Source organism: Sciurus vulgaris (genome assembly GCF_902686455.1).
Source record: "Sciurus vulgaris genome assembly, chromosome: 3".
Classification (NCBI taxonomy): domain Eukaryota; kingdom Metazoa; phylum Chordata; class Mammalia; order Rodentia; family Sciuridae; genus Sciurus; species Sciurus vulgaris.
In genome coordinates this window covers 160528731-160540784 of record NC_136463.1, presented here as the reverse complement: position 1 = coordinate 160540784, position 12054 = coordinate 160528731, and the positions used below count along the sequence as shown (strand labels likewise).

The following is a 12054-nucleotide window of genomic DNA, read 5'->3' as shown; positions in this document are numbered from 1 at the left end:
AGTCAAATCCAGTAATTAAAGGAAGGTTATTGCAAATACAACAGGGGAGGTTAACACTAAAGAATCAATCAATGTTTTCAGAAAAAAAGACATATATTCTGAAAATTTTTTTGACAAAATTCAGTGTCAATTCATTATTTTTAGAAAGCAACAAGTTTGAACTCTAGGTGACAGTGTGTCCCTGTAGTTTCAGGGGTTGTAAGGTACCACTAAGGAGCAGCACGTTGATAGCGGCAGTTGTGCATGTGTAGGGACCAGAGGTAGATGGGAATTGACAGTCCCCTAAGTTTTTCTGTGAACCTAAAATTGCTCTTAATAATAAAGGCTATTAATCTTTCAAAAACATAAATGGCTAAGGTGATTGAATTTCACATTATGTGTGTCTTATCACAATTCTAAACACCTAGTAAACCAAGAAGACAAAAGAATTTCCTTAATCCAATAAAATATTTTGAAAACTACAGCAAATATCCTACTTAATGACAATACTCTCCCTGAGACGAGGAAGAGAACAGAAACTTGCTATGACTCCTCTTTCTTTTTCTTTTCTTTTCAGTACAAAGGATTGAACCTAGGGGCACTTTACCACTAAGCCACATCCCAGGCCTTTTTGTTCTTTGAGGCAAGTCCTCAATGAAATGCTGAGACTGGTCTCGAACTCAAGACCCTCCTGCCTCAGTCTCCCCTGCTGCGGGGATTACAGGTGTGCACCACCTCGCCTGGCTACTCATGGTATTCTTGAAAGCTAGCATAGTGAATGTTAAGTGCTTTCACCACAAAAATGATAACTGTGAAGCAATACACATATTTATTAGCTAGCCTTAACCAGCTCATAATGTATGCAGTCTATACTTCAAAACATCACGTTGTTCATGACTCACTGAGATGACAGGCAGGCACCACCACACCAGGCATCTGTCCTCTTTAACAGTGCATCAAAGGTCTTAGCCTGTGGGGAAAAATAAGAAAAAAATAAATAAAATTAAAAGACAATAGAAATAAATAAAAGTATCTCTGGATACGGCAGTACACACCTGTGATCCCAGCTACTCAGGAGGCTAAGTCAGGAGCATTGCAAGTTCAAAGACCTTGCAACTTAGCAAGACTTTCTTTCAAAATAAAAAGGGCTGGAGAAGTAGCTCACTGGTATTGTGCCCCTGGGTTCAATCACCAGTACTAGAAAGGGTTAAAAAAAAAAAAAGGAGAGAAGAGGGGAGGACAGGACAGGAGTAGAGAGAAGAAGAGAAGACGGGAGTCCTTCGAAGATGACATAGTGGGGTGAAATTCCAAAATAACCAATAAACTAACATATTAATAAGTGAATTTAGTAACGTTGCAGGATATAAGGTCAATATGAAATATTAATTTATGTATGTGTGTCAGGAATAAAGAGAAAACAAAATGTAGAGTTGATGCCATTGACCATAGTCACAAATATACTTAGGAATAAATCTAATAAAAAATGCATGTTACCAATACTAAAGAAGACCCAAATGAATGAAGAGATACAACATATTCATGGATTAGACATGCAGTATCATTTAAATCTCAATTACTCCTAAATAAAAACACTCCTAAAGAAAAATCACTCCTAAATAAATCTAGAGACTCAACCCAAGCAACATCCCAGAAGCTGGATCTCATTCCCTTTGTCCCTTCTACCCCACTGCTTTCTTTTTTCGAACATTGACAAGCTGATTATAAAATGCACTAGGAAACACAATTAGCCAAAAATAACCAAAGTAATCTGGAAAAAGAAAAACAAAAGTAGCAGGCATAGCAGGTATCGAGGAAGTCGGGGGAAGGTAAATATTCTATGACTCCATTGAGAGTAAGTACAAAACAGGCAAAAATAATCTAAGTTGTTAGAAATAAGGATAACATTCTTCCTTGAGAGAAAGATATTGATGTCAAGGAATAATAGAGGAGCTTTAGGGGTGCTTGTGACCTGGGTTTTCTCTGCGTAAGTTGTTCTGTTAATGAAAATCCATTGAGCTACATATTTATGATATATTCATTTCTTTCATCAAAAGTTAACGAAAGTGGGGGTTGCGGTTGTAGCTCAGTGGTAGAGTGCCTGCCTGGCACATGTGAGGCACTGGGTTCAATCCTCAGCATCACATAAAAATAAATAAATAAAATAAAGGTATTGTGTTCATCTACAACTAAAAAAATATTTTTAAAAAGTTAACAAAAGTGCATAGCCCTTAAATCTCACAATTCTACATCTAGGAATTTAGTTTGTGCTTAGATATGGGGGAAAGATGTTTGCATCTTTCCCTCGCAACTTATTTGTAATAAAAACAATTGAACAAAATCTCAAAGTGCATTGACTGAAAAACAGTTACATGCATTGTGTACTTTTGTAAGATGGAGTATGGTGCATGCATTAAAAAAAACAAATGGCAGGAAAAAAGAGCCCTGATATTCTTTTGCAAATTGCAAAATACTATGAAAATATAGTCTCTTTCACTAGACTACATAAACCACAGAAGTATCTGTAGCTACAATTCTTATGGAAATGCAGATTTATACCTACTTTGAAGGGATACCACCAATTTAACGGGTACTTGACCTTTACCAACGTGATCATTGCAAGTTTGGGGTGATCAGGTAGAAAAACACTGGCCTGGAAATCTAAAAATGGACATTTATTTTCTTGTCATCATTTGCCTCAATCAAATTCAGAGTGTCTTATTAATGAAATGGTACATTTCCTGAAATGCATACACAAAGATAAGGTGTGTAAACATCTTGTACTCCTTAGAAATAAGAGCTCTTCCTGTAAATATGAAACCAAGTCTCTATTGATAAGAAAGCAAAAAGTTGCTGATTCTGCAAGAAAAGGGACATAAAGTTTAGGTTTCCTGCCTCTGTTTAGTTATAGGTCAGCAATTCCCTCAACCTTTGTCCAGTAGATAAGGTAGGATTCTGAAGAGGAAATGGCGGCCCAAGAACTGCATTGGGCTCTTCCATACAATGTCTGAGCCAGGAAAAGATGGTGATGATGATGATGATGGTGATTGTAAATATAAATAATTATTATCATCATCATTAAATCTAATATACAGTATTGTACTATGTGCCGGACACTTTTCTAAGCATTTTATATATGCTAACTCTAACCCTTGCCAGAACCCTACAAGGTCAGTGTTATTAATGTCACATAAATAAGCAGGCACAGAAAAGTTAAGTGGGTCCCCAGGTGCAGCTTGCTTCCAAACACAGCAAGCTGGGCACTAAAATCCATACTGATAACCACCAGTCCCTTGACTAGAATGGCAATTATTCAACTAGTCAATGATATATGAGGGCCTACTATGTGGTAGGCACTTCCTAAAGTACAGGATAAGTTGAGTGGCCTCCTTCCTCCCACCCTCCAGTCTCTTCCCCACATAGCAACCAAAGAGATCTTTGATTTAATTTTGTTTTTTCTGGCACATGCTAGCAAGTGCTCTACCACTGAACCATGCCTGCAGCCCAGAGTGATCCCTGGAGTTTTTTATTTGTTTGTTTGTTTGTTTGTTTGTCATACAGGGGATTGAACCCAGGGGCACCTCACCACTGAGCTACATCCCAGCCCTTTTATTTATTTATTTTATTTTGAGACAGAGTCTCACTAAATTGCTGAGCTGGCTTCAAATTTGACATCTTCCTGCATCAGCCTCTCCATTTGCAGGAATTGCAGGGATGCACCACTGTGCCCAGCCCAGAGTGATCTTTTTATAAACCTAAATCAGATCTTGTCACACTACTGCTTAAAATGACATCACTGGCTTCCCACTGCATGCTGGAATTGGTAGCAACACCCATCCCTGCACCTTACTGACAGAGACCTACATGATCTGCTGCTGCCTCGCCCAAGTTTCCCCACCTGGTTGTCATCCTTCCTGTGTCTGGGAAGCATGAGCCTATCTCAAGAAGAACTTCCCATTCGCTTTGCCCGTGTTGACTTTCTCCAGCTCCTCCGTGCCAGGCTGCTGTCCATCCTGTAAGCCTCAGCTGAAACCCCACTTCCTCCTAGATCCTTCTGGCCATTCTGTTTGAAGTGGAGGCTCCCAGTAACTCCCTAGATTATCATCTCGTTTAGTGCCTTTATTGAGCTCATCCCCACGTGTAGTGTAATTACCCTGCTGTCTACTAGTTTATTGTTTCTCCTCGCTTTCCTCAATCAGCTCCAGAAGGGCAGGAGTCCTGTCTGCCCTACAAACCACAGCTCCTAAAGCATGCCTGGCCCATGGCAGATGCCCCTAGCACGCATGTTATAGGAAGGGCCAGTCCTAACTTTGAAGACGTTTCCAGTGGAGTGCAGGCCCCCAGGGTCATGACCGACTTCCACACACTGGCCTTGTTCTATGGGACATGCTTGCATGCTTCAAGTTCAGAGATGAGGGAGCAGATCACTCAGCATTGGGGTTGGGGGAACATTGGGGCAAGTTTCTCAGAAAAGGAGATTGTTCTCAAAGAAAAGTGGGAGCCTCCAGGGAGAAAAGGAAGAAAGGGCTATCCAGGAAAAGGAACTATGCAGAATGTCAGGGTGTGAGGGGCATTCCAGGCCACGGGAACCAAGTCCAAGAGCAAAGGCTGTGCGAGAAGTTCGTGTTCATCCATGTTCTGTGTGCCTCGTTGGGGGACCTTATTAGCATCTAAGCACCCTGGGTTGGTTATACAGTGTAACCAAGAGCTATGACTAGCAGGTGTTAACCACTTGAAGCTCATGCAGCTTTTAAAAGTAGGACTGTTTCCTTGCAGGTTTCCCGGTCTCCACTGTTCCGCCTCTCCTTGCACCCTTTTGCCATGTTAATGGCACCCAAAGCAGCAGAATATGCCCGCAAGCAGAGTAAGTTTGTTTACTTCCATCCTCTTAGAGCCATTTCAATGAAATAGGGCGTGGACTCACAAGCAAAGGTTAACATCAACATGGTAATTCAGTTTCCGTCTACCAAGAACCAGGAACTTTTAATGGCCTGATCCCCTTCCCCCACATTACCAAAATCAGAATGTGTTATTTGTCAGACCCTTTGGTGATGGGAGCAAAGTGGTCCAGAAAGTAAAGATCTGAAACTGTGAGGGACACATTTTTTTTAAAAAAAGTTTTATATACAGATATGGTAATCTATGTGCCTGCAGGTGTCAAGTTAAGAAGGGGAGCAATGAATAAAAACGCCACCAGCAGCTCTACCAAGGAAGCAAAGGACAGGGAGTGAAAGTCATCAAAGTGTTTTGCATGTACATCACCGAAGAACACAGTAGGTCTAAAACCAATCAATTGGATCAAGCCGAGATGGGATGTTTGGGGAAGACTCTGCTTATATTGTGACTCCCTTGAGCCTTTGGAGTCAGATGCTCTGGATTTGAATCTAGAGCCCACCGCTTACAAGTTCTGTGATTTCAGGCAGGCTACTTAATCTCCCGGTGTGTTGGTGTCCTCCTCTGCAAAATGGGAAGAATAGTGGTACCTATCTCTTATGGTTGTTGGGCAACTAACTGAAGATTCTAGATATTAAGAGGTTAGAACAGTGTTTGGCAGTTAACTCTAAGTAAATATTAGCCATGATTATCTTTTCAGCATTTGAAAAGTACTATGTGTACAAGGCACAGTGGTGCACTCCTGTAATCCCAGAGACTTGGGAGGCTGAGGCAGGAGGATAGCAAGTTCAAAGCCAGCCTTTGCAACTTAGCAAGACCCTAATTCAAAATAAAAATTTAAAAATGGCTGAAGATGTGACTCAGTGGTTAAGCGCTCCGGAGTTCAATCCTGGTGCCAAAAGAAAATAAAAATATTATTTGCAAGTTAATTGGCTGTTACTCTTAAATCAAATAACTATATTGAGGAGGTTTAGTATATTCCTTATGAAAATGTTATCTTTTCCTGCTTGGCATCTCTCTTGCTCTTGCCCTGGGCATCTGATTCCCCATTTTTGTGTTGTGGAATCAGAATGGTCAGAGGTGGACAGGGCTGGAATGGAAAAAAGGAGATTCTTTTTCTTCCAGCTCAGGGTCCTAAATTTTAATGTGCACAGTGAACACAAGTTCAAAAAGAAGTTAGAGGGATCAAGGGCCAACATAACAAAAGACAATGGGAAGAGAATCAGAGAAGTGGGAAAGGCTGGAATATTTTAAGGCTCTAAGGTAGGAAAGAGAGAAGGGAATTTTGAAAATTGTACATTGAGATATGAATGGGTTTGTTTAAGAAGCATAAGTTTAACTCGATATGCATTTTTATTTAGTTTGGTTGCTATAATGAGAATTTTTTAAATGTGAACCTCCTAATCAACTGAGCCACATGGGGATCAGGATTTCTTTAGGTTCTGGAGGCAAACTATTGATTAGAAACATGATCTTACCATAGAAATTGCTCTAGGAACTACGTGAATTCTTTAGCCACATTGGGGCTTTAATAAGCATTATTATAAAAATAGAGTGATTGCTCTATGGAAAAACCATCACCGTGTTGAGTTTTGTTTTAAAGGTATTTGCTATAATGAGATTTGAGAGTACAGGTTTTCTAGAACCATATCTTTGCTTCTGAAGAATTTTAAAAGTCAGATGAGGTCATTTTTTACATGGCTTTTGGAGAGAACTAGTTGTAGAATGCAAAACAAGACAAGAAATAAAAACCAGTGAGAACTCCAGAAATAGCACACACAAACACCCTACACACATGTACAAAAGCACAGACTGATAATCCAGACAACTTAATCATGCAAAAATAGATCCCTGAAACATGGATTCCTATACCTGTTTGGATCATATAGAGATCCTGTGTAATGAGAATGTAAGAAAGATTAATTCAGTGCTGTTTTGCTTTGTTTTGTTTTGGTACTGGAGATCAAACCAGGGATGCTTAACCACTGAGCCACTTCCCCAGCCCTTTACAGACACGACAAGTTGCTGAGGCTGGCCTTGAACTTGTGATCCTCCGCCCAGACTCCCTAGTCCCTGGGATTACAGATGTGCACCACCAAGCCAGGATCATGTTATTTTGAAAATATGGTTTCATTCCATATGTTTTCTTCTACAACTGTCACCAGAAGAGCTTTCCAGGGCGTGGAGACCTCGACTCAGGACAAGCGGGGTCCTTGGCATACATAACAGAAAAGAATTTCAGCACATGCCAGTCAGAGACAAAGATTTATTTAGGAAAGCAGATATGTATTCAAGGGAGAACGTGGGTTATCTAAAAAGGAAGACATCTCTCAGGGTGAAGTAAGAAATACACATTCCAGGGAGAAGGTGGGCCATCTCCAGAAGGAGAAATGGTCATGAAGGAAACTAGACAGAGAAGGGGCACCTAAGTTTAAATTCAAAGCAATAGATACAAAGTTAAAAATAATATACTCTAAGCACAATACATAATGGCTGAAAATGATTTGCTGTGGGCAGGGTTGGTCAAAAGAAGTATAACTTTATTATTTATTTTTTGACTTGAAAATAATTTCAAGCCTAGATAAAAGTTGCAAGAATAACACAAGGAACCCATACATTCCTTTTACCTAGATTGTCCATTGTTAATACTTTATTTCATTTGCTTTGTCATTTTCTCTTACCTCTGTATGTGTGTGAGTTCATGTATGTTAATAGTTGCAGATGTATAATATTTCCTTAGAAGTTATACACGCCCTGTCACTTTGCCCCTGAATATATCAGTTTGTATTTTCTAAGAACAAGATCAAGCTCTTACATAGCCATTATCAATTTCAGAATATCTAACACTGATACTTTTAACCTATATAGCAATTTTGTGCACTGACCTAATATGTCTTTTTTAAGCATTTTTTTCCTTCTGTACAGGATCCAGTGTGAGATCACATATTGTATTTTGAGAAATATAACTAATTTCCAAATATATGAGAATAGTTCTGTGGAAATTCTTTTATACCTACATGTAGCTAATACATCTTTGTCAGTAAGTTGGTATCTGATATTTGACCTTAACTTCCTATAGATTGATTGTGTTTGTGTGCATATTCTATTGACGTGCTTGATACCCAAATCATCCTTTTATTCTGCAGATCACTTAGAAACTTGGACTTGTACCATGGAACTTCATAATACAGCCTCTGGAAGCAAACAAGAAACATCATCTTAAAATTGCATCTCTTGCTGGCACATTTTAATTTACAGTTGGCTTTTGATTCTGACTGCACTGAATTTTTTTTCAAGCTTCTCTTAGAAGCATATTGCACAGCTACATTTTGGTAAAAGACAAAAATGTGTGTATCTTATACTACTTCATTTTGACTAAAAGACTTGGAGAATTCAGAAAGTACCTAATATTTCTATGTCAGGCTGGCTTTGCAGCACATTTTACAAATGTGCAGCATCGAATATTGCGAGGTGGTACAGTAGGAGGCAGTTTTCCAAAGTTTTAATGCAAAATAAAATTAATCTGTCATTGATTGACTTTACTATGTCCTAAGATAAAAAATATTTAAAATTGCAACAATATAGTTTTTTGTTTGTCTGTTTGTTTTGGTATTGGGGATTGAACCCAGGGCCACTTTACCTCTGAGCTACATCCCCAACCCTTTTCGATGCTTTAAATTTTGAGACAGGGTCTCACTAAGTTGCTTATGGTCTGGCCTAAGTTCTTGAGGCTGGCCTCGAAGTTGCAATTCTCCTGCCTCAGTCTCCCCAGTCACTAGGATTACAGGCATGCGCCACCACATTCAGCCTAACGTCACTAGTTCTTTTTTATGTATGTTTTTTAGTTGTCAATGGACCTTTTTACTGTATTTGTTTATATGTGGTGCTGAGAATCGAACCCAGTTCCTCACACGTGGTAGGCAAGCATTCTACCACTGAGCTACAACCCCAGCCCCTCAATATAGTTTTAAAAGAAAAATGGATGCAAACTTTCTCTCAGTAGAATATAATGACTCTAGGAAAAGAAAACATTCTATTATTTCAGTATCTTTTCAAAATGCTAACTAGGCACATGGTTTAGCCTGTCAAGATTTGTTATAACAATTTGATCAAAAGAACGTCAGCACAGATCATACCTTTCTCAAGGTTTGGGTACGCCATCCTTCTGCAGAATAGGATGGGGTGTGGGGTCTTTGAAAATGGTGGTATGTTTCCATGTGGGCTTATGGCTGGGAAGGCCAAAGCAGGGTACGTACACTGGGTTTGATTATAGTTGTTTCTGAGATTTACCAGGAGACTTGCAACATTAGGAGTGAGGAAGAAGTACAAATTAGTGACCAGTGGTCGCTGCAGACACTGCCAGGGGATTAGCATAGGACTTTGTACAGTTTTATTCTATATACATACATATATATATATATATATATTTTTTTTTTTTTTTTTTTTTTTTAATTGGTGCTGAGGATCAGGACCCAGTGCTCACACATACTAGGTGAGCACTCTCCCACGGAACCACAACAATCTGGTCCTGCACAGTTTTAACAAGCTCTGCGCCTTATGAAGAAAGATCTTTTCTTTGTGGCTGTTACTGTCTCTCCTTTTGCCATCTGCACTCTTACTGCAAGTGTTGCCTGAGGGGTTTTGCAAATAGCATTGCGAATGTGCTTCTAGCCATAGTCAGATATCTTTCTGGAGTCCCTGCGTGGGTCTAAAGTACAAAGGTGTTTGATTTCATCACACCACATGCTCATGGGATGGGATGACAAAGGACCACCTGAGGTTTGGACTGTCCTCAATCCCTGCATATTTGAGGGGTGCTTTCAAATGTGTAGCTGGCTCTTCAGGCAGTCACCTGGACTCAGTGACACAAGCACATCACAATGTGAATTTTAAAAACAAAAGGCAACCCCATAAGAAGGGTGGTGGCAGGCTACAGTTGTGGCTCAGTGGTACAGTGCTTGCCTGGCATGCCCTGGGTTCGATCCTCAGCACTGCATATAAATAAATTAATTAATTAAATAAAGGTCCATTGACAACTAAAAAAAAAATAAAAAATAAATTAAAAAAAAGAAGGGCAGTGGCAGGAGGGGAAGGATCCTGAGTATTGTCCTGCTCTTTGAGTGTCTCAGACTCTTGGGAGATGACTTTATTTTTAGCTTGAGAAGTGTTTACTCTCATGACAAAATATATCTATTTCCAAAAATGCTTTTCACCAATAACTCAAATGCATACATTTAAAAATTAATGTGACTCTTTTTATCCCATGAAATTGCAATGTATGTTTATAATAGAAGCTAAGGAAACAGAAAGCAGCAAATAAAAATAAATACATAAAAACTAAGACCTATAATCTTGCCATTCACCCATAACCATGATTGACATTTTAGTGTATACACAGTTCTAATCTTTTTATCCTAAACATGCTAAAGTTTTTAAAAACCAAAACCATATTATAACTGATGAAGAAATGCAACTGTCCTTTGATGAGAGGATAGTTGAAGATTTTTAGTTAGCCCTTTGCATCTCAAGTCCTTCCGGAGCGCATATGATGCCCGTGAGCTCCCTTGGATGGAGCCACCAACCTCCATCTCAGCAGTTTCTATAGGCCAACTGCAAAATGCTGGGCATGTAATGTATTTCTAGAGAGCTGCATAGGATGAGAAGTGCGCCCTTTGTCTCCAAGGTCATAATGGCTCTGCTGACTTTAATTCCTCTCACTGGAGCTCGTGAGGACTACTCGAAAATGCCAGAGAGAAAGAGAGCCCCTGGCCCATGATCCCAAATGAAAAAAAGAGAGAACACAGAAATCCCCTTACGCATTCCCCCCATGTCCCTTTTGTGTAGTTCTTGCCAACACAGCAGCCATCCTGCTATATATATCAGCTGCCACTCTTGTCCCCATCACACTGGACGCTGATCATTCGCTGTCCACAACTATGGGGAAGGTGAGCCAATCGTGGTGCCATACCAAGTCTATCGAGTGTCTCCTCTGTGGGAATGTGGACCTTCCTGCTGACCAGGTGCTGTCACCTTGTTTCCACTACAGATCACCTTCTACGAGGACCGGGGCTTCCAGGGCCGCTGCTACGAGTGCAGCAGCGACCACTCCAACCTGCAGCCCTACTTCAGCCGCTGCAACTCCATCCGCGTGGACAGCGGCTGCTGGATGCTCTATGAGCGCCCCAACTACCAGGGCTACCAGTACTTCCTGCGGCGGGGGGACTACCCCGACTACCAGAAGTGGATGGGCTTCAGCGACTCCATCCGCTCCTGCCGCGCGATTCCTTATGTGAGTCTTGCTTGCACCTGACCGATGCGAGAGGTCAGCTCCAGTCCGTTTGCTCCCAATAGTGTACTAGAGTTCACTGTAAAAACAGCAAGATCCGACCTTCGGATATTTTTTCTTTTTAATATGAACAGTAATCTTTATTTTTTCTTCTTTAAGGACCTCAACGTTATTTGGGGGCATAAGAAATTACAACATAACCTTTAAATTAAAGTTGGCTGAATAGAGTTATATGTCATCCATCCATAAACAGAAGGAAATTCTGTGATGGGTAAAGACATGGATGAACCTGGAGGACATTATGTTACCTGAAATAACCCAGACACAGAAAAAGAAGTGCCAGTGATCTCTCCTAAGTGGAATCTTAAAATGTTGACCTTATAGAGAGGAGAATGGTAGTACTAGAGGCTGGGCAGTTGGTGAGGAGGGAAGGTTTGGGGAAATGTTCAAAGGATGTATAATCATAATAATCACAGGTAGGAAGAATAAGTTCAGAAAGCTATTATACAGTTGATGACGACAGTTAATGATTATAGGTTGTATTTTTTTTAATTTTTAATTTTTTATTTATTTATTTTTTTGTACTAGGGATTGAACCCAGGAGTGCTTTACCACTGAAGTAGATCCAGAGCCATTTATATTTTTTTTTTTGAAGACAGGGTCTCCCTAAGTTGCTTAGAGCCTCGAACTCTCAATCCTCCTGCCTCAGCCTTCCACGTTGCCGGGATTACAGGCACGTGCCACCGTGCCCAACTATACCCTGTATTCTTAAATGCTAAGACAGTGGATGTGAAGTGTTTTCAGCACAAGAAATGATAACTATGAGTCAATACACATTTTATTAGCTAGCTTCCCCGTTCCATAATGTATATAGTACATGCTTCAAAGCATCATGTCAG

At 40.1% G+C, this 12054-nt stretch overlaps 1 protein-coding gene across 4 annotated transcripts in view; it reads left to right on the top strand.

The window, feature by feature from the left end:
- Positions 1–12054, top strand: part of LOC306656706 (gamma-crystallin A) — a 46867-nt gene that overhangs the window by 33499 nt on the left and 1314 nt on the right. For 3 of the 4 annotated variants that reach the window (XM_079132222.1, XM_079132224.1, XM_079132223.1), the window contains one exon: positions 10916–11158. In XM_079132222.1, coding sequence (XP_078988348.1) covers positions 10916–11158 — 243 coding nt within the window. Of the gene's footprint in view, positions 1–9365; positions 10815–10915; positions 11159–12054 lie in introns of those variants that run through there. The other variant, XM_079132225.1, reaches the window with a different exon arrangement.